General features: G+C 34.8%; 1 protein-coding gene across 1 annotated transcript in view; it reads right to left on the reverse strand.

Moving 5' to 3' along the window:
* LOC145298670 (aminopeptidase O-like) overlaps positions 1 to 23,200 on the reverse strand; it is a 125,831-nt gene that overhangs the window by 6,557 nt on the left and 96,074 nt on the right. Inside the window, exons 13-15 of the mRNA XM_080144335.1 lie at positions 21,812 to 21,865; positions 15,551 to 15,664; positions 6,678 to 6,764 (exon numbers count right to left, since the gene is read on the reverse strand). Coding sequence (XP_080000461.1) covers positions 6,678 to 6,764; positions 15,551 to 15,664; positions 21,812 to 21,865 — 255 coding nt within the window. The remainder of the gene's footprint in view (positions 1 to 6,677; positions 6,765 to 15,550; positions 15,665 to 21,811; positions 21,866 to 23,200) is intronic.

Here is a 23,200-nt window from a genome sequence, read left to right on the forward strand (position 1 = left end):
GGACCATAGATTGGAGCTCAGACGAGCACTTGCCAGGAAAATAACGATAGAGCAAAGACAGATTCACGGCGTCTTTTCTGTGGGAAAGGAATTGCAGGGAACAGAAAAGCGCATCACATCCTAGGTTTCAAAGCTGGTTTTGAACTCTATCAAGGCAGAATAGAGCATATGAAGCAGTTCCTGCCCAGATGTGGCAACAGTATTCTATTTTAGGACACAATTGGCTCTAATACAGATAGAGGATGGCATCGGCAGTGAAATACCTACTGGAGCGATAGAAGGATCCAACCATTTTTCCAGCGATTTTGGTAAGAAATTTCATGTATATGTTTCATTTCAGATCAGGAATGAAGGTCAGTCCCAGAAACTTGTCAAGACATGGTACTTTGCCAGGACAAAAGCCATTCATTTCAATCATGGCCTGATGGTGTTCAGGGCGATTATGATGAAAAGAGAGAAGCTTGATTTTAGATGCATTCAAATTATCCAACTACATTTTACGCCATTGCACCACATGCTCAAGATCAGAAGAGAGAGAGAGAGAATCAGAAAAATCTTGGTCATTGTTGTTTGTGTCTATGAATTTGATGAGCAGTATAAAGTTTGGAAATAACATGGTTTAAACAGTTTTCTTTATATCTCATATATTTTCTTTATCTATTCATTTAACTTTGAACTTTCTTATAGTATTTGCTCCACTCATTCGTGTAGAGCTTCCTGTATCTTGATATGTTATAAGTATAAAGATTTTTTGTTTCTTTTATTACCAGCCTGGGTGCTCGGCATTTCCCGGCTGTTTGGAGGTGTGTTGTTGAGTACAAAAAAAAAAAAGTGGTAGTAGGAAGGCAGGCTTGAACCCGTTTCATGAAGGAGGAAAAGAATGTGAAAAAAAAACGTGACGTTGTTACATGATAAAGGCTGTCCCCTTTTCATGTAAGTATAAAAATAGAGAGATTTAGTTAAATGTAAAAATGAAATAGAATAGACGAAATTCGAACCTCGTAATTTAGGTTTAGAAATAGATTACGAGAGAGAATTAGAAAATGGAATGTAAAAAACAAACCATTGTTTAGCTTAGTGACAAAATAGTTTCAAGAAAAGAATGTGCATTGTCAATTCTGTTATGAAAAACAATTGAAGAATGCAACTATAAGATAATTTAATAAACATGTTTTTGACATATTGGAAATATAGATTACTGGAAATATAGGTTAAAATACTTTTTGTAAACAAAGGAAAAAGTTTTGGACACGCATTTCCAGAACACGTGAAAGAAGACACATTCTTTAACATGTGTATGACGTCATGGAAAAGGGGAAGTTCTCGATATAGTTAGAAACTTTAGAGTTAAGCAGAGGGAGTCTGAGAGAGAGTCTGAGGATGAGAGACAACAGTCTGGAGTCCAGAGATGGGAGTCGAACGTCTGGAAGCGAGACGGTCACCTTTGAAACATAGAATGTAAAACTTTGAATTCCTGACTAAGAAAAATACTGACCGGTCGAAGAAGAAATAAACCCATCATGTGTTTTTATAAACGTCGTCTTTGTGTTGTAATTCTACCAAAAGATAAAGTGAAATTGTCATTATATGTCTTATATATCCTGTGTTTTAAAATGTCTTCACATACAATGTCTCTATATCTCATATCTACAATGTGAACACTAAGACTGTCTCAATACTGTTTCCTCACTACACTTCTAAGTATGAACATTTTATATATATGAATCTCTTCATAACACGAACACAGAACGCAACATCTCTCTTAATAAGATTCCTATATAACAACGTCTATGCTGTTGTGCCCATCGCCAAACCGGACGTGATGAATGTTTAAATTAAGGCTAGTTAATTGAAAAGAAGGGATGACTTTCGAAAATATCGGCGAAAAAAACGACCCTTGTAGAAAAATGCCCAGTTGAGGGTGAAGGAATTAATGTTTTCAGCCAATTTTTCAATATTTGTCGTCCAAAGGGTTGAGCTTTAAAACAATACTGATCTGATGAAAATCCGTCACTTCTGTCGAAAGTTTTAGGCAGATATACATACATACATTTAAACAGACAGGTGAAATCTATATTATACTAGCGAGGGTACCCAGCGTTGCTCGGGTGTTTAGAGGTGTGTGTAGTGTTAAATAAAAAAGAAACCCGGGGGGGGGGGAAGTTGGTAGGATCGAACCCGAAGCCCTGAGACGAAGTTTGAAAATAAAATCGGCCAGCCAGAATGAGTTACTGAAAGATGTTTGAATTTATTTAAGTAAGAACCAAATTGACAGGTGTGCGCACGGAAGTCGTCGAGCGTTATGACGATGATGACGCAAGCTATTCAGCAAATGAAGTCAATGACCAGGTTTGTTTGTTATAAGCGAAGAAAAAAAGAAAACAACGTTAAAACTTAAGCGGGGGCGGTAATCAAAACATAATAAAAACCCACAAAACTAACGTAAGGCAAATGAACGATGAAAACAGAAAAACGAACACGTGAAAAATGGCTTAAAAAAGCCTGTTTTCATATTAAAATTAAAAAAATCGGTGGGTACCCGGGTGTTTTTGGGTGTGTGGTCGGGGGTGGATAAGCGAAGTAAAAAAAAAAAACAGAAAAATGAACGTTACATGAAAAATGGCTTAAATAACACTGGTTCAATATTTAAATTTAAAAAATCGGAAAAAAAAAAGAAGACATCTCACACCACGATTCGAACCCAAAACGTTTAGATAACGAACAAACACGCTAACCAACTGAGCTAACGCGACATACATGAAATTTAGTCAGTTCTTCAACTATTTAAAGTAAATCAGGTCATAACATCATCTGACGCATGCGTAGAACCGGTCGTCGTCACGAGAGGACCGTTTTTGTTGAACCCCCCCTGTCGAAAATTGTCGATTTCGGGGTGAAAAAATTAACGTTTTTGGCCAATTTTTTGATATTTTTCGTGCGAAGGATGGAGCTCTAATATGATACCGAGTTTGTTAATTTTTGTTGTGTCTGTCGAAAGTTTTTAGCGGACACACAAACATACACACATACATACATACATACATACATACATACATTTTCGCTTTTATATATATAGATATAAGTTAAGGCTGTAGGTTAACTTCATATAGAACATACAAGAGGCCTTCAATATGTTTCCAGACTTTTTTTGTACAAGCATTTAAAATTATTGTAAACTCTTGAAAATTCAGTATGTTATTGCTATACATCTTATGAGACGACACAACAACTTTTATGATTGGTGTGGATATCAAGACAGTTCCTCACCCTCCCTATAGTCCAGGCCTTGCTCCCTGTGACCTTTAGTTATTTCCTAAGCTCAAGGAAAACCTTAACGGCTGTCGCTATGAGACAAATGAAGAGATGAAAGAGGTTGTGATGTGGACCATTGACATGTTCACACAAAAGGACTTCTATAAGGCCTTCCAACAGTTGTTGGGATGGTACAAGTGCATTGCAGCCAAAGGAGATTACTTCGAAGAAGACTAGAGTTTTATGTGTGTCCTATCAGTAAAAGTAACCATAGGAAAAAAGTCTGTAAACTTATTTAAGGCACCTTGTATGTGTGTGCCTGTGAGCAGAAATTCATGTTTGTTAGTTTAGTTGATGATGATGATAATGATGATTATCCACCATTATAATAATGAGTATTTGAATGATAAGATTGACATAAACTACATTACAATAAAACAAATTACACAGAACAATAATTAGTTGAACAATAAGCGAGCTACCATCTTGTGGGTCATCTAAAATTATTCCTGTTTCATTTAAACGCAGATAATTTGAAGGGAGGTAACCCTAATCTCATTTTGTCTCTAATCTAATCATTTTACCGAGAGTTGTTAATGGTGTTAGCAATTCTGAGCAGACACATCAAATCAGTGCCCGTGAAGTTATCAGTAGGAGAAACAATAACAATTTTTCTCAGAGTGAAGAAAGTGAAAAAGGAGTTGATCCAAGGAGAAGAGTGTGAAATTTGCTCCATTTAGATAACCACAGTTAAGAACACTGAGCCTGGTCAAGACTTAATGGGTGACCATTTAAGAATACAGAGTGGGAGTGCTCTATGCTTATCTCATCAATGCTTTTTGTCATCTTCGACTTCTCCTTCCACTGGACTCAAGCAAAGCAGATTCAGTGTGGTTGCAGATTGCGTAACCCTTGCTTCACAATAGACTCCTTGCACAGCTTCCCATACAGGAGTTATCCATTGTCTAAAAAAGAGTTCATTACAAAGACAGAGAGTTGATCCAAGGAGAAGAATGCAAAATTTGCTCCATTAAATAATCCAAGTTAAGCAACGTTGAGCCTGCTTAAGACTATTTAAAATTACAGGGTACTGTATGTAGGAGTGTTCTCTGCTTATCTCAGCATTGTTTTTAATCATCTTGGACTTCTTGCCATTGAACTCAAGCAAAGCCAATTCAAGAGAAGCATCATTGAAGATTGTGCAACTCTAGCTTCACAATAGACTTGTACAGGCTCCCTTATAGAGATTATCCATTGTTTCTAATGGAGACCCCTCAGTTAACAAATATCAGATTTTACTATGTATATTTTAAAAGTAAATCTCTATTAAGATTTAAAGGTGTCTAATTCCTCAATTATATCTATCTATATATCTATAAAAGTGAAATTGTCTGTGTGTGTGTGTGTGTGTGTGTGTGTGTATGTGTGTGTGTGTGTGTGTGTGTGTACATTTCCCTACCAAACTACTACGTCAATTTTCAGTCTACAGACTCGAGATTTGACATAGCGGGTATTGAGATTTGGGAAAATCTTTTTAACCGGTTTTCAGCCAGAAATTTAGCTGTCAAGAGGTCAAAGTTCAATGATTTGACCTTTGAAAACTCTACCAAACTCAGTCAATTTTGGGTCTAAACACTTGAAATTTTAGATGTAGGTTACTAGGACATGTATCAAACTTTTTAATGTGATTTGAGCTCAAAACAATAAATGTTAAGGCGTCAAAATTGGGGTCAAAGTATTTTTAAATTGACCTTTGCGGTTTCCATCAAATTACTCAGCCAATTTTTGGCTTAAACATTTGAAATTTTATATAAAGGGTATTCAAGCATAGGGCAAACTTTTTAATCGGTTTTTAGCTGAAAAATTTGTCTGCTAAAGGATCAAAGTTTAAAATATTTGATCATTCCGGTCTCTAGCAAACTACTCAGCTAATTTTTGGTCTAAACATTGGAAATTTTACATAAAGGGTATTCAGACATGCGACAAGCTTTTTATTCAGTTCTGGAGCAAAAAATTGGCTGCCAAGAGGTCAAAGTTGAACGATTTGACCTTTGCGGACTCTACCAAACTCTTCAGCCAATTTTGGGTCTAAACACTTGAAATTTTAGATGTAGGTTACTTGGACATGAGTCAAACTTATTAATTTGATTTAAGCCCAAAACAATAAATGTTAAGGGGTCAAAAAAAAAAATTGACCTCTGTGGTCTCTACTAACTTTTCTCTATAGTAAATAAGGAAGCCTATTATATAGAAAGGCATTACCGTACATATGCACACTTTTTAATATAGACATACGCACATAAAATTATGAACAGTACATAGGGCTTGAGCAAAGCCGGGCTGAACTGCTAGTTTATTAAGAAAGTAGAAAATGGACATTAAGTTTACTTTTGGCAACATAGTAACTCTTCACTAGAACCATGATTCGCCAACATTTGTATCTATTTTTACAGTGGACTGTTGTGCCTTGCCAGCATTTATTCGGGACACGATAAATTCTCTGGATGAAGCTGACTTAACTATGGCGTAGAACAATAAAATTGTCACCCTAGAAAATACGACATGATTCCATTTCCATTTCATGAAAACCGGTTTTCTTTTTTTTGTTGCAGACCATCTATAAGTTGGCCAGTTGAGTACAAATCTCAAGAGCGATAGGAGCCTTCTCTCATGTCTGAGAGTGACACAATTTTCAACGAGTGAGATTGGAGATGCGCCACTGTACAACTCGTGCTCTTTACCAACCCAAGTTATGACAATAGCACAATTGGTAGCATCCTCAAATGCATCACTGGATTGCCACGAATAACAGGGACGTGCCCAGGATGATGAAAACAAAGTTTCCAGCCATGGTTATGGTCTTTGGTGTGGTTTCAAGTGAGGGCCACATCATGCCACCTCACGTCTTCAAAGTTGACTTGAAAGTCATCACCAAAGGGATGAGCTGAAAAATATGTTGAGCATCTGGTGCAATCAGGTAGCCACTGGCAGACCCTAGGTCTGGCAGCAGGACTCAGCGTCAGCCCATAAGTTCAAAGAGGCCCAGGTTTGACTTCCGAAGGAGTGCTACGACTTTGTACCCTTCCCTCATTGGTTGCCCTCCTTCCCCACTCTGAACCCGCTAAACTACTTTGTTTGATCATACGTCGAGAACATCAGCAACATGATCTCCCACAACGCCAAACGGTAATTGAGGCTGAAGACGGCTACATTGAATAGATGTCAGCTCTACTACATAATCAAATTACTTGCGTTGATTTTTTTCAATAAAAGTTTTAAAATAAAACTATAGTGTTGTTTTCTTTAGAGTGACAAATTTATTGTTTCACTCTGTAGTTGAAAGGGTGAATAGCAAAACAGGTGCAGGTATATACAAGATATGGTTGGTATGTACAATAGTAAGAGAAAAATTGGAATCAACTTACTTGATCATGAAGAAGAAAATGTTTCACATCTTTGTAAAATTTGGTAAACTTATTCTGAATCACAAGTTCACACCATCTGTGCCGAACCTGGAAGAGATATTACATTTACATATTCACAAATAGAGGCTATGAATTTGTACGCATTTAAAAAATAAAACGTATTTACTTGTCTTGTCAGCGTCAATTCCTTAACAATTTATTTAAATTTCTTTTATCTTTGTTTGCATTTTCCTCCAGTTATTTCTCAGGAATAAAGCAGCCCCTTTCTGGGAATAACATTTGATTTCGATGCAAGAAACATAAGTGTCTGGATGACCTATTACAGTTTTCATTTACCTCTCAACTGTTGAGTTAGCAAAGAAGTGCTGAACACTGATTTTCCTTTTTATTTGTATTTATTATTTTTCATATATTTTTACAAATTTTTATATATTTTTACTATTTATATACATTTTTTTGTTTATTATTTTATATATTTTTTATATATTTTTTATAATTTTTATATATTTTTTATTTTATGTATATTTTTTATTATTTTTATATGTATTTTTTATTACGTTTATATATTTTTTTTCAGATTTTTATCAATCTCATTCTATTATTGTTAATCATCATTTTTCTTAAGAAGTAATTCCATTTTTGATAGGATGGATTGGTTTATTGTCCAGGGAATGCTAATGGATCACATTTTGCACCGTTCAGTTTGTATGTACTTGATTCTAACTTTTTTTTTTAATCAATTTTCACCCCAAACAAGGTTAGTTGGTTGTTTTTGTTTTACGGCATATCAACCCTTTTCGGGTTATTTAATGCCGAATCCCAAGATTTTGAAGAAAATGTTTTTTAATAGAATATATTTGTTGTTTTCACGTCGGTTTCTATTTAACCCATAGTTGGGACCTAAACAGGTACTATCACTCCGGGTCAGAGTGGACCTGGGAGCAATGGTAATTAAAGGGTGGATCCACACTCCCCAAAGCCCACAAGCTGGGGTCTCACCACTGGATATAGTTTAAGGTCATATCCAGGACCCTCATTGAGGGACTTTTACCCTCTGCAGGGGGGCAGTCGGCGTATTCTAATGCCCCACTGACAGGGCCACCCAAACAAGGCAGAGTGCCACTTGAAAGTAGGGGGCTACTATCAGGGGCATAATTTGCAGGGGCATTATAAATGGAGTTGAGTAGCAAGATGTTTGTTCACATTACACTTGAACGTCTGCATATCAGTACAGTTGGGAAAGCAGAATCCCGGACGGGAGTTCCAAAGACTTGTAGTTCTGGGGAAGAAACTATTGGAGTAAAAGGCTTTCTTACACCTAGGGATCTCTACTGTGAAGGGGTGGGACTTAGTTACTTGTTGGGTTTGTCGGGGTAGTCACGTTCAGGAGGTACAAGTGCTTGTAACATGTGGAGGAGGGAAAAGGTGTAAATATTGGAAAAACAAAAATCTTATTGCATAAAAAATAGTACATTTAATGATTTTGTTGACAATTTTTTACTTCTATATTATACTAGCCTGGATGCCCGGCATTGTCCGGGTGTTTGGAGGTGTGTGTTGAGAAAAAAAAAGTGGTAAGTAGGCAGACAGGCTTGAACCCGTACTGCGAAGAAGGAAAAGACTGTGAAAAAAAAAAAAAAACGTGACGTCATTGCTGTTGCGTCTATCACCAAACGGGAAGTGGCGAAGGCTTAAATTAAGGCTAGTCAATCGAAAAGAGGGGATGACTTTCGAAAATATCGGCGAAAAAAGCGACCCCCTCCTTGAAGAAAAGTGGCCAGTTGAGGGTAAAGGAATTAATGGTTTTGGCCAATTTTTCGATATTTGTCGTCCAAAGGGTTGACTTCAAAATGATACTGATCTTGTGAAAATGCTTCATCTTTGTAAACAGACAGGTTAAATTTATATTATAGATTACCCATATTTTTTGTCAACAAAACCATAAAATAATTTTTATTTTTCTTATGGAAATAGTTCCAGGCCAGACATGAAGCCATTTGATGTACTCCATCTCAGAAAATAGCAGTTCTTCCCCCTTTATCAGAAATATGCTCATTGAATGTGAGAACTAATTGATAAAATAAGGAAAGTGAGAGTTAGGAGGATGCTGAAAGTAAATCCAAAGTCTACTTGTAACTCTCTTTATAGTATATAATATTTTAATGCAGTTGTTTTTTTTATTCATATTGAAGGCCTCCCCTTCATTTGCATTCTTTAAGAATTAAGGTAGTTGGTTGGTTGATTGTTTTTGTTTTACGGCATATCAACCCTTTTCAGGTTATTTAATGCCGAATCCAACGATTTTGAAGAAAAAATTTTTAATAGAATATATTTGTTGTTTTCAAGTCAGTTTCTATTTAACCCATAGTTGGAACCCTAACAGATACTACCATTCCGGGTCAGAGTGGACCTGGGAGCAATGGTAATTAAAGGGTGGCTCCACACTCCCCAAAGTCTGCAAGCTGGGGCCTCACCATTGGATATAGTTTAAGGTCATATCCAGAACCGATCAAATTAGTGCCAACTAAATAAATTGTATAACAGCATGTTAATATTAGAATCAGATTTAAAGTCAAAACGCACTAATTTTTAAATAGGATACAATTGAGTAAGAAGAATAAAAATAAATCAACTGAAAGAAAATTATAGTTCTTTTTTTTTATTTTAACAAACTGAATCATAGAAATAACATAATCACAAAGGCTTCTTTTAAATTTTGGCAGTTGAAAAGATTGTGCCAAAGTTAATGTCAACTAATAAATTTGCATAACAGAATGTTAATGTTAGAATCGGTCAGATAATTAAATATTGCCAACGTTTTTTGTATAATGAATTCTTTATTTGTTCAGCGTTTTTAATTGTGGACAAAATCCAGCTCCTTCAAAAGGGGCACTCTTGATTGAAACAAAAATTTAAATTGCTTTAGTCTAGAAGGACTTCTCTTTCAATAATCAAGGACTAAATAGATTAGGTTTAGCATCAGAACAGATTCTACATTATGTTTTCAGGCTGCAGTCAAAATAATAAAATGAATATTGTTTTGTTTATTTAGGAGTCACCAATTATCAAGGCTAAAACCACTCAAGGATGGCGGCTGGTGAGAGGATTAGAATAATTTTTTTTTATTTACTTTTTGTGAATGTCTTACAAAGAAAAGGTAAAGATTAAAGCTTAGTTGAACACCTTCTAACAAAGATAAAGATATTCGTTCACAGCTACTGATTTTACGCTTCCGAAAGTAACTGAAGAATGTCAGAGTTGAATGATGAAACTTATTATGAGACGATTAGAACTGACAATGGAAAAAGCAAAATTTAATTGCTTAGAAATATTTATTGACATTGGATTTGAAGAGAAAAGAAATAAGGCTGAACACCAAAACCAGAATCTACCAGGCCCTCGTCTGCACTATTCTCCTTTATGGTGGCGAGACTTGATCTGTGCTGGCAGGCGACCTATGCAAATTGCAGGTATTCAACCATTACTGCTTGTGCTACATCCTCTGTGTTCACTGGCAACAGTTTATCCCCTAACAGTACAATTCGCACTTGTAAGATCCACTTCCTCCAAAAATCCCTTCTTGCCAGATGCCTTCGTTGGTTTGGTCATGTGCATCCAGGTGACTTCATCCATGAAGTTATTGATCCAGCACTGCCACCAGTCTGAAAGAAATGTTGCAGTGGCCAACTCAAAACATGGTTCAGGATAGTCCTCACCTTTTCAAGGTCCATCGCCAGAACTAGGAATAACTCACACTCATAACAGATAAAGAACATTCCCAGACTACAGTAAAAAATAATTAATAATATATATATATATATATATATATATATATACTTGTGTATAAGTCGATTTTTTTTTTCATTTTCTTTCTTTGAAGATTGTAATGCTGATTATGGGGCAGCCAAACTAGCTGCCAACATTGCCCTGCTTTTTATTGAAACCAACCGAGAGTATTTTTTAGTATCCTCGCTGTTCCCTTAAGTGCAATTGTCTTGCACTTGATTCACCAGGTATATTAGTTAGGTAGGACTTCAGGTTCTTCCTCATAAGCCCTTTGGCACCTATAATATCTGGTATTATTGATATCTCCCCAAGATTCCAGTTTCTTTCTATATCATACATGAGACCTTGGTATTTGGTCTGTTTCTCCCTCTCAGCTCTGTTCAGACCTCCATCATTAGGGACACTCACTTCAACCAAGGTTGCAACTCTTTCTGACTTATTCCATATAACTATGTCAGGTTTTTCCTCTCTCTTTGTGTTAATTTTCTTATCATTGTGTTTTTCCTGGGGATAGGGCATTCTATCGGATGTCAAACATTCTCCCATTAGTTTAATAACTCCAACCGATAGATCTTTTTAAGATTCTAACCGTCCCCTAAAAGTGCTATTGTTTGTATTTCTTTTGCACTTGGTTCACCGGGTATATTCGCCAGATAGTTTTTGAAATTCTTTTTTATTAGCCCGGTTGCTCCTATAACGACTGGTATGATTGATATCTTCTTAAGATTCCATTTTCTTTTCATGTTGTACGTAAGTACTTGGTATTTTATTTTCTTCCTCTCTGCTTTGTAAAGACCAGCATCATTAGGGATGCTTACTCTAACTAGGGTTGCTACATTCTCCTTCTTGTCTCATAACACTATGTCAGTCTTAATAGCCATATTTTCTAGGTATGTCGCTGTAGGAATTTCGTAGTCATAGTGGATGGTGCATGACTTATTTCCAACTGTTCTTTCCCTAAATTTGCTATTACATTGGATATTCAGGTTTTTACAGATTTTCCCGTGGAGATATTTACACACTTCATTGTGTCATTTTAGGTATTACCTATGTATAAGTCGACTGTAAATTCTAAACAAGTAAAATGGTCCATCTCATGGCGCTTTCTTGCACAGATAATTTGCTTTTTCGTGTTTTTTTTTGTAAGACATATTATAAATTTTCTTATCATCTGCAAGCGATAATATTTGCATTTACACAAGTGTGGTCTATTAAAATCAATAAATATTTATCTATTGTCACGTACCATAATAGCGTAAATGCATACATTGCACAAGTCATGATATACTGTAATAATGTGAATGCATGCGTTAAGTACCATTAAATGGTTTCATTAAATAGCTGTCATTAAATTGTTGTCATTAAATAGTTGTCATTAAATTGTTAAAACTTATTAAACTAAGGGGAGAATGACATCGTAAACACTACATTTCCTAACCTACTAAAAAAACGTCATATCACCAAATACATCATATTGAACTTAGGCCTATAGCCACGTTTAGAGAGGGAACATTGTGAGAGCTACTCCTATTATTATTAAGCCTCCCACTGAAAAACCGTGCATGTGCTTACATGCTAGCAAACACACTGCAGTGGGGTTCGGAATGAGTGCAATTAATTACTAGAATTACCGGTATATACCGAGTGCACAAATAAAATGGTGTTTTCTATGTTATGATCAAGCACCAAGTCGCTCTTTAACAACATTTCCAAAAACATTACCTACGTATAAGTTGGCCCCCCCAAAAATAAGCTTAAAATCGTCTCCCAGAAATTCAACTTATACACAAGTATATACGGTACCTATAAAACTAAGTTTTTTTCTCACTCTGACATTGATATTAAAAGCCTACTTTTTCTATTTAAAAATTATTAAAACAAACTTCTTAATATACTCAGTCATGGATATACGAGCGACTATATGAAAGTAAACTAATTTTCATATTCTTTTGAAAATCAGGCGTTAATTAATCATATATTCATTTATTATTATTAGATGATTGGTTTCATTTCACTATTACACTGAATTCTATTTATGCACAGTTTCTACATTTTGCATAATTATGTAGAATTTAAGATGAAAACATTCTAGCACATGGAAAAATTTATATATATATATATATATATATATATATATATATACAAAAGTGAACTTGTCAGTGTGTGTGTGAAAAGTCTCTACCAAACTCTTCTGTGAATATTTGGTCTACAGAGTTGAAATTTGATATATAAGGTATTTGAACCTGTAGCACATTTTAGATTTGGTTTTTAGCCAGCAAAAATTGCTGCTAAGGAGTCAAAATTGAAAAGAAAACAGTTGACCTTGGCAGGCTAAGTCGAATAAAACACTACTCCTGTTGTTACTTTTACGCATGTGCAAAAATTAAACATTCATAGTTCAAAGTTGTTTAATTTTTAACCTTTTGTGTTCATCTGTCGGTAGCTCAGATGGTAACAATGCTGGAGAGATAAATAACAAATAACAAAGGCTGGAGTGCTAAACGTTCTGGTTTCAATTCTAGGGGATGGTACTGCAGAGATACGTTTTTTTAAACTTTGGAAATCAATTATTAAATCGTCTCTCTCTGATAGACTTATAAGATTAGTTGTCGATGGGCAGAAATCGGAAGCTCATACTATGAACGCTGGCGTCCCTCAGATGACTGGTGTCTTGACAAGCTTCTGGGACTGACCATCACTCCTCATCTGAAATGGAACAGATACAGCAAATCTGTTGCCAAGATTGCTGAAAAAATGGTTGGATCATTCTACTGAGATCTCACCACTGATGCAATTTCCTATCTGTATAAGAGCAAAGTACAATCTAAAATTGAATACTGTTGCCACATCTGGGCAAGAGCTGCTCAGTGCACCCTATCCTGCATTGATAAAGTTCAAAACCAGTTTTGAAACCTTTTCTCTTCCCAAGTGCTTATCTGAGCTCCAATCTATGGTCCCTCCTGGCAAACTTTCAAAAAAACAAAAAACCTTGTCTAACTACAACCACTATCAACAATTTTCCCCACTCTCTATCTGCCTAATTCTAAACGCAGATTCAATGAACAAAGCTTCATTCCTAGAACTGCCTGCATGTGGGACACTGTTCCATTAGCTTACTTCCCAGCCATAAGTTCAATGTAAACAAGTTCTTGTTGAGCTATCCCTTTAAATAATCCAAATTATACCCAATCTACACCACTAACGATTTCTAAACTACCACCTTACATTCATTAACCCTTATCCTCGAGTAGCCTTCACAGCTTGGTAAGTGGTGACTACCTTGTAAACAAAACAAACTCCTTACTATATATTGGATACTAATCAATAGAGAATTGGCTCTATAATAATAAATAAGAAATCTGCATGTATTAAAATATTTATGCATATTTTATGACTAGAAACGATGAACTGCCTGCTAGTTGTAATACCGATTCCGATTCCAGTAACTTCTTTCAAAGAACTGCAAGGCTTGTGGAACTCTTTTCCTGCTGACTGTTTCCCCTCTACATATAGCTTTCAAGGCTAAGGCCAATTAGACATCTCTTGTCTTTGTGATAATCATCTTTCATTCTTGTTAGCTCCTTACATCAAGTGGCTTCATGCCTTGTCTGAAGAGATTCCTATTAAAAAAAAAAAAAGCATCCAGTGCTTCTTAAAATATTTGCCCAATATTGGGAGATGAAGCAATAAAAAGATTATTTCAAAATTGGTTTTCAAAATTCTTTTTAGAAAATAAGACTCTAGAAGATACACCACAATTTAGAAATGTAAATGAAAAAAAAAATTGTCAGGGCTCTTTCTCATGAACGCTGCAATTCGTATCAACTCTACTTAAAACGTAATTCACATCAACTCTCAACGTCTATGCTCTCTCACGGCTGTCCAAAACTCTTCTATCTATCCTCTCCAATTTGTCCTTCTTATAGCTGCTATTCCCCTCATAAGTTCAAATTAATACCACATGTATATAAAGAATCCATCTTTAAACTTAAGTTTTTCTTTTCTTTTTTTCTTCTCCAATCCTGTCACTTGTGTGAGTACTATTTTCCATTACCGTTGTCACTTCTAATTTACAGAACTTACAGAAAGTCTTTGTTCGATACTGTGGCTATGACTGACATGGTAACTATTCATAGTCCTTGGAAGAGTCCATCTACACCCAAAATAGGTTAGATCAACGTCATACCATAACACTTAAATTAGTTAGGCTTAACCTATTAGATCTCACTGTCCTATAAATAGGACACCATGGTATATTCTTTGACTTTTAACATAATCTATTTTTAGTACTTTTTAGTCTTGTAATGAAAAACACAAAAATGTCAGAACTCCTTCTCACTAACACCACAATCAATACTAAAGTGACGTCGCGAGCCTGTCTCTGCTTTATCGTTATTTTCATGGCAAGTGGTCATTTGAGCTTCAATTTATGGTCCCCCTGGTCTGACTTTCAGGAAAAACACTCATCTAGCTCAAACCACTCTCAATTATTTCCCCCACTCTTTATCTGTGTCTAAACCTAAACGTCCATGAACAAAGCTTCATTCTTAGAACGGCACTCCTGTGGAACTCTCTTCTGTTTTCATCCTTTCCAACTGACTACAATATGGTCGTCTTCAAGTCCAATGTAAACAAGTTCTTGATGAGCTGTTCCCTTTAAGTAATTCAATTTACCAAATTTGCACTGCTAACGATTACTATGACATTTTCCCATTGACTGCTGTACAATCATTACTCTTATCCTCAAATGGCCTTGATAAGTAGCGACTCCTTTGTAAAAAACAAAACAAAAAACCTCCTTGTCCTTCTTATAGCCGCTATCCCCCTCATATGCAAATTAATGCCACATGTATACAAAGAATCGATCTGGAAACTTTTTTGTTCTATTTTTTCCTTCCCCAATCTGTCACTTAACAGAAATGCTGCTGCTTGTGCGAGTGGTATCTTCTATTATACGGAAATGCAACTTCTTTAAATTTTGATGATTAAAAAAGTGCCATCCAATCAAATTCAAGTTAATTAAAATTAAAATCAGAAAACAAACAACAAAAAAAAAGTTTGTAAGGATAAAAGAAAAATATTCATACATCAGGATTTGATTTGTTTATGTGATATTGCTTGTAGAGTTGCTCCAAAACGGATTTTGAACATGGCACATCCAACAACAGCTCAAGCAAAAGAGTTAGTTGATCTTCACAAACCTGAAAGATAGGTAAAAGAATAGGTAAGATTATATATATATATATATATATATATATATATATATATATATATATTCATTCAGACAAGTATTGTTAAGTAGCACTGAGTGTTTTTGCTTAATGATTTTTTTTTTTGTAATTTTGCAATTTTTTGAATTGTCGTACTTATTTCTCGGTCGAATCTGTGCAAGAAAGTTCAATAGTCGTCCATTTGTTGTTTCTTTTGGTTGCTTTTTGCAAGTACTTTCAACCGAGTTTCATCAGTCTTCTTCAGGCAATTTTTGATTTTGTTTAAAATCTGGATGCTTTTATATATTATATATGCTTCAGTTCATATTATATTTAAATTTCTTGAACTAGTGAAGTGTCTCGTGTGTAAAAAAAAAATATGTTTTTGAACGCGTTAAAAACGTGGCAAAAATAAATGTATTCACAAAATGGTTTTAAAGATGTGATTCACAAAATGGTAGAAATAAGGACGACAATTCAAAAAATTGAAAAATTACAACAAAATTCATTAAGCAAAAATACTCCGTCCTATTTAACAATACTTGTCTGAATGAAAACATGCTGTCTAAATACACAATATATATATATATTAGTCCTCACGTGAAAGAGCAGAACACAAAATCTTTTAAATAATAATAATAATAGAATAACAATAACAAAGACTTTCGCTGGTGATGACTACTATTGAGCGTAACCAGTTATGCAGTCCTTTTGAAATTTTCATCTCTATTTTTCTCGTTATGTATTGAATATTTGTTAATGAAACCTATATGAAACATGTTCCTTATCAAATTGTAAAGATTTTCTATTCTGAAAGAAGTTTAAAAAAATTTAATCTAAAAAAGTTTTTGTTAAAAAAATTCAGATTTTCTCATTATTCAGACATGTATGATAAAGAGGGAGTTGCAAAAAAGAGTTGTGGTATGAAGAGAAATACAAACTGAAACAGAGAGAATTTTCAGACCTGTAATAATACAAAGAGAGGGTTGCAAAAATGAGTTGTGGTGTGAGGAGAAATACGAACTGAAATAGAGAGTAGGAGAGTTTTTATAAATACATGCAAAACCACATTCATTTTTTTTTTTAATCCAAATTAATAAATTAAATAAAATATAATCTTAAAAAGACACAATACAAGTTATAAAAGTATTTCATCCAAGGCATGAAAATTGTTAAACAAAATGTTTTTTACTATAGGCTTTAAAAATAAAGGTACACGATTCAATTTGAAATTTATTTATCTTCAAAGTGCACTTTTATACATTTTACAAAGTAAGGTATTACCTTACTTTGTAAAATGTATAAGTTTCCAGACTTTTTTGTACAGGCATTTAAAATTGTCATAGATTTTTTAAAATTCAGTATGTTATTGCTGTATATCTTATGAGATGACTGACCTATTTTTATGATTTCAGGTTTAAATGAACAGCTACAGTAGGAATTAGAATATACCCTACCAAAGCCTGATTGTTACAGCTGGCGAATTTCAAAAATGCAATCTGGACTTGAAGGAGGATATGCAATAAAATTCTTTTTTAAACTTAGAAAAAATGACACAGAAACGTATGAAATGCTTTAGACTGCTTTTGAACTATCAAGCATCAGTTTTTGAGTGGCATAAGAGATTCAAGGAAGACAGAGAGTCTGCGAGGGATGATGAGAAGTGTGAGAGGAGTAAGAAAGTCAGAACACCAGATTTGATTGGCCAAATGAAGAATTTCATGGATAAGGACCGTTGTGTGTCTATAGAGACAAGAAGTGTGCAGTTTGATGTAAGTGTGGAACTGTACACACAATTATTATGGAGGTACTGAAGATGCAGAAGATTTGAGCGAAGTTTGTCCCAAGAGTGCTCAGAGATCAGAAAGAAAGACGTTTTCATAACCAAGATGGGCATCAAGACAGTTCCGCACCCTCCCTATAGTACAGACCTTGCTCCATGTGACTTTTGGTTATTCCCTAAGCTCAAGGAAAACCTTAGAAGCTGTCGTTATGAGACAAGGAGATGAAAGAGGCTGTGACAAGAGTCATTGACATGCTCACACAAGAGAACTTCTTTGGGGCATTGCAGAAGTTGTTAGAACAGTATAACAAGTGCATTGCAGCTGGAGGAAATTACTGCCAAGGTGACGAGAGTTTCATGTGAGTACTAACAATAAAAGTGGCCATACGAAAAAAGTCTGTAAACTTATTTAAGGCACCTCGTTATATAACCTATAATATAAATCTCACCTGTTTGTTTAAATGTATGTATGTATGTATGTATGTATGTCTCGCAAAAAACTTTCAACAGAGGTGACAGATTTTCACGAGATCAGTATCATTTTGAAGCTCAACCCTTTGGACAATAAATATCAAGAAATTGGCTAAAAACATTTATTCCTTTACCCTCAACTGGGTACTTTTCTACAGGGAGGGGTCGCTTTTTTCGCCGATATTTTCGAAAGTCATCATCTCTTTTTGATTGGCTAGTCTTAATTTAAACCTACATCACTTCCGGTTTGGTGCTGGGCGCAACAGCTAACGAATCATGTTTTTTTGTTTTCACCTTCTGTTCCTCCTTTGCGGTGTGGGTTTTTTTTTTGTGCTCACAATTTTCCTTTTTTTTTTTTTTGCTCAACCAACACACACTTCCACTTTCTTTTCCACCTTTGCGTCATGAGTTTGAGCCTGCCTGCTTTCCTGCCTGCCTACTACCACTTTTTTTTTTTTTTTTTTTTGCTCAACACACACCTCCAAACACCCAGGCAATGCCGGGCACCCAGGCTAGTAGATAGATATATGAGAAAACAAATGCAATGAGAATAAAGCTGGATGTTAGATTTCCTCTTGAGAGAGGAAGAGCAAAGTCTCTTTAGTCATGGATGACAACTGGAGATTGAAACAAAATATCCGTTTTGCAAATCTACAATTGCTTAAAGAGCAGCTAGGTTCTACCTATAGCCTTCCTTGTACTCCTTCTTTATCCATTCGGCAAACATAGAGGTACAAATACAAGGAAACTCCCACTGTCCCTTCTGCTATCTCTTTCTATTTGTCTGAATAATGTGGAGATACTTCGTTATCACTGTTTAGGGTGACAAGTTTGAACTACTTTTTTAATTACTCTTTTTTATTATAATATTTTTTAATAGTCCGCAATAAATAAATTAATATAAATAATACTCATCTCAATAATGAATTCCAATTAAAATAATATATATACCAATCGGTACGAGATCTGATAATAAATAAACGTGGATTTATAAGATCAAAAAATCCAACCTTGACCAGCCTTCGAGGCCCATGGCGCAGTGGATAGAGACATTGAATCTCTACAGTTTTAGGTGAGAATTGTCTGAAGATAGCGGTTTCAATCCTACCCAAAGCCGGCTAGAGGCTTACTTGGCCAAAAGTGGTGAGATGACAACAACTACGGATGGCAGTAATTGTTGAGATCCGTCGCGGTTACCACCTGACGAAGGCCAGAGGAATAGTTGGCCGAAACATCATGAAACAACAACTAATAAAGATGAGAATAATAGTCCGCAAAAGATAAATTAATATAAATAATACTTATCTCAATAATTACTTCCAATTAAAATAATATATAAGTTGAGGGTACATGTTTGACAGCTTTTTCTGTAGTACAGTACAGAAGCCTTGCCTGTTAGGTAGTGATAAACATGACTGCTCTATTAATAGTTGTGGCAACTGTAATATCACATTGTGCATGGAAACAGACGTTGCGCTTATTTCTGGTGTGATTTTTAAAGGCCACAACCATATAGATATAGATCCGGCTAATAAATTACTTTTATGTATACTGTTTTTGAGATCCAACAAACATTTAAATTGTCTAAACCCACTCTATCAAATCAATAATAATAATAATAATAATAATAATAATAATAATAATAATAATAATAATACAGGGTGGAACGAGATAAAATTGCCACTCCAGAAAAGGTGACATGATTCCATTTCCATTTTATGAAAACCGGTTTTTGTTGCAGACTATGAGTTGGTCAGTTGTGTACAAATCTCAAGAGCGATAAGAGTCTTCTATCATGTCTGAATGTGACACAATGTTCAACAAACTAAATCGGAAATGCTCTCTACTGACCCAGGTTATGACAACAAAACCAATGCGAAGTATGCTCAAAATGCAAATCCAGATAGTTCAGCACATAAGGGCACAGCTCAATGAAGTTTCCAGCCACGGTTATGGTCTTTGGTGTGGTTTCAAGTGAGGGCCACATCATGCCAACTCACATCTTTGAAGTTGGCTTGAAAATCAACACCAAAGTGTACCTGGATGTGCTGAAGAGTGTGATAATCCCCTGGTACAATCAGGTGGCCGCTGGCAGACCCTGGCTGTGGCAGTAGAACTTGGCGTCGGCCCACAAATCAAAGAGACCCAGGGTTGGCTTCAGGAGTGCCACGACTTTGTACCCTTTTCTCACTGCCCCCCCCCAATCTAAACCTGCTGGACTACTTTGATCATATGTTGAGAACATCTTCAACATGATCTCCAACAACACCAAAGCCAGCCTGATCGCTGCCATCTGCCAAGTATTCACCGAGCTCTCTTTGGCGCTTGTGGAAAAGGTATGTTCCAAGTTCCACACCTGTATTGAGATGGTGACTGAGGCTAAAGGCGGCTACATTGAATAGATGTCAGCTCTACTACATAATCAAGTTACCTGAATTGATTTTTTCAAAACAACTAAATCACCTCCTCTTGAGGATCTCCTTCATTAATATTCGAGTGCTTAGAACAAGCCTTGACAAGGTAGAATCCTTCCTCCATGTAAAATACCCAGATATCTTAGCGCTATTTGAAACTAATTTCGACTATTCGATACTAAATTATTTTCATATGACAAGGTACTTCACACACTGCTGTAAAGACTCATATAAACATGTATATGTGCTCAAAGTTTATATCCCTGACACTCTTCATTTAACTAGAGAACATACCCTAGAATCCAAAGATCCTGTGTACATGTGCTTTCAACTAATTGTGTTAGTTACCGTTATTGTTTTTTATCATTCACTCTTGACCTACGACTATATTGTACCTATTTACTATGCCTCCCCACGGGACAGAGTTAGACACTAGGGTCGTTTTTTAACGTGGAGAAAAGGTACAAAAATAAAAATTGTCTCAGTCGTGAGGGATTTCTCCTCCACCGAAAGAGAACAAGAAATAGAAGTGCAGCACCTGAAGAACAGATGGTATTTATTTGCTCCCCCACCGAGCAAATTAGGCACAAGGCCGATTTTTAATGTGAGGAGTGAAGGGGAAATGGGGACTAACTCCCCGGGGAGTAGGGGAGCTGGATAGTGACAATTGGTATGAAGGGTCGCCCCTACATTGACCAAGGTCTTATATGTGGGGTTGCCCCCACATATGGTCTTTGCTTTCAGCATCTGCAGAACAGATGGTATTTATTTGCTTCCCCACTGAGCAAATTAGGCACAAGGCCGTTTTTTAATGTGGAGAGAGAGGGAGGGGGAGGGAAAGGGGGATCCTGCTCCCGAGAGGTGGGAAATGGGAGCTGGATAGTAACTGTGGTCGTAGGGTGATCCCTACCTTGACCAAGTTCAGATATGTGGGGTTACCCCCACATATGGTCTTTGCTAGTCATAGCTAGTCTTTGTTTGCAGCATCTGAAGAACAGATACTACACTTTAATCTTGTCCCGAAGGCCAAGCATATTGTAATAGATAATGTTTCTTAGAGTATCAACTGAGATATTTTCTCCGATTTGAGCACTGTGATTGAAGATTGTAATGTTCACCACAGCGATTGGTTCAGCTTCTGAAGCTGGTAATACCAATTGCCCATTTCCTTACTGAAACTGTCACCTTCTTGACTGACCCCCTAGGTCGCACAAGAATTCTACTGTCTATTTCAAGAAGAGAGAGGCATATCAGGCTCACTGTGACTATAATAATGGTGACTCAAAGAACTAGCGCATATGTTAAAAAAGAGAAAGAGAGATTAACTCTGCACACTTCCACAGTCGTTGGTATCACTATTATAAAAACATGTAACAACTACCTTCCATTTATGTTCACATTTTTTTCTTTTAATCCCTTTTATTTTATCTTTTTATTTGTTTCAAAAATACAAAATTTATTGCTACATACTGGTTCCAATCTGAATCCACCAAAGGAATGCACTCCCCACTTTATGGCATCAACCTAAAGAAAAATATAAAATAAACTTTAACAAAAATGTACATTCAAAGAATGACAACTTTGAAATTAAACTTCAATCAATTATAATAAAACTAATTAGAATATCAATCTCATGGTGAATACATAATGATAGATGTAATGAGTTATCTCCCTTGCATTAATTTATCTCCTTGTAGTTAGATAAATCATCTCAGTTAAAACTTATCTCCTATTATTATAAGAATCCTTCATTGATGTCATGGGGTATATAAGAAAGAGCCTGCTTTCTCTTTGTAACCATAGAGTCAAAGCATTCAATCATCCAATATAAACAAATTTGCGTCAAAACGCCGACTTAAATAATAAAATTCTGACCATTGCACTTCCTTTTTCTGTGTATGTGTCTAAAACCAAATAGAACTTCCATAAACAAAGTTTCTTTCTTAGAACATTATATCTGTGAAACACGAGACTGCGTGTATGTTATTGTTATGAATAATATTTTATTGTTATGAATAATATGTTATTATTATGAATAATATTTTATTGTTATGAATAATATGTTATTATTATGAATAATATGTTATCATTATGAATAATATTTTATTGTTATGAATAATATGTTATTATTATGAATAATATGTAATTGTTATGAATAATATGTTATCATTATGAAAAATATGTAAATGTTATGAACAATATGTTATTGTTATGAATAATATGTAATTGTTATGAATAATATGTTATCATTATGAAAAATATGTTATAGTTATGACTACTATGTTATCATTATGAATAATATGTTATTTTAATGAATAATATTTTATTGTTATGAATAATATGTTATCATTATGAATAATATGTTATCATTATGAATAATATGTTATTGTTATGTATAATATGTAATTGTTATGAATAATGTTATTATTATGAATAATATGTTATTGTTATGAATAATATGTTATCAGTATAAATAATATGTTATTGTTATGAATAATATGTTATTGTTATGAATAATATTTTGTTGTTATGAATAATATGTTATTGTTATGAATAATGTGTTATTGTTATGAATAATATGTTATTGTTATGAATAATATGTTATTGTTATGAATAATGTGTTATTGTTATAAATAATATGTTATTGTTATGAATAATATGTTATTGTTATGAATAATATGTTATTGTAATGAATCATATGTTATCGTTATGAACAATGTGTTATTGTTATGAATAATATGTTATTGTTATGAATAATGTGTTATTGTTATGAATAATATGTTATTGTTATGAATAATGTGTTATTGTTATGAATAATATGTTATTGTTATGAATAATGTGTTATTGTTATGAATAATG

The sequence above is a fragment of the Euprymna scolopes genome, chromosome 2 (assembly GCF_053919585.1).
Source record: "Euprymna scolopes isolate OS-2025 chromosome 2, ASM5391958v1, whole genome shotgun sequence".
NCBI classification, from domain to species: Eukaryota; Metazoa; Mollusca; class Cephalopoda; order Sepiida; family Sepiolidae; genus Euprymna; species Euprymna scolopes.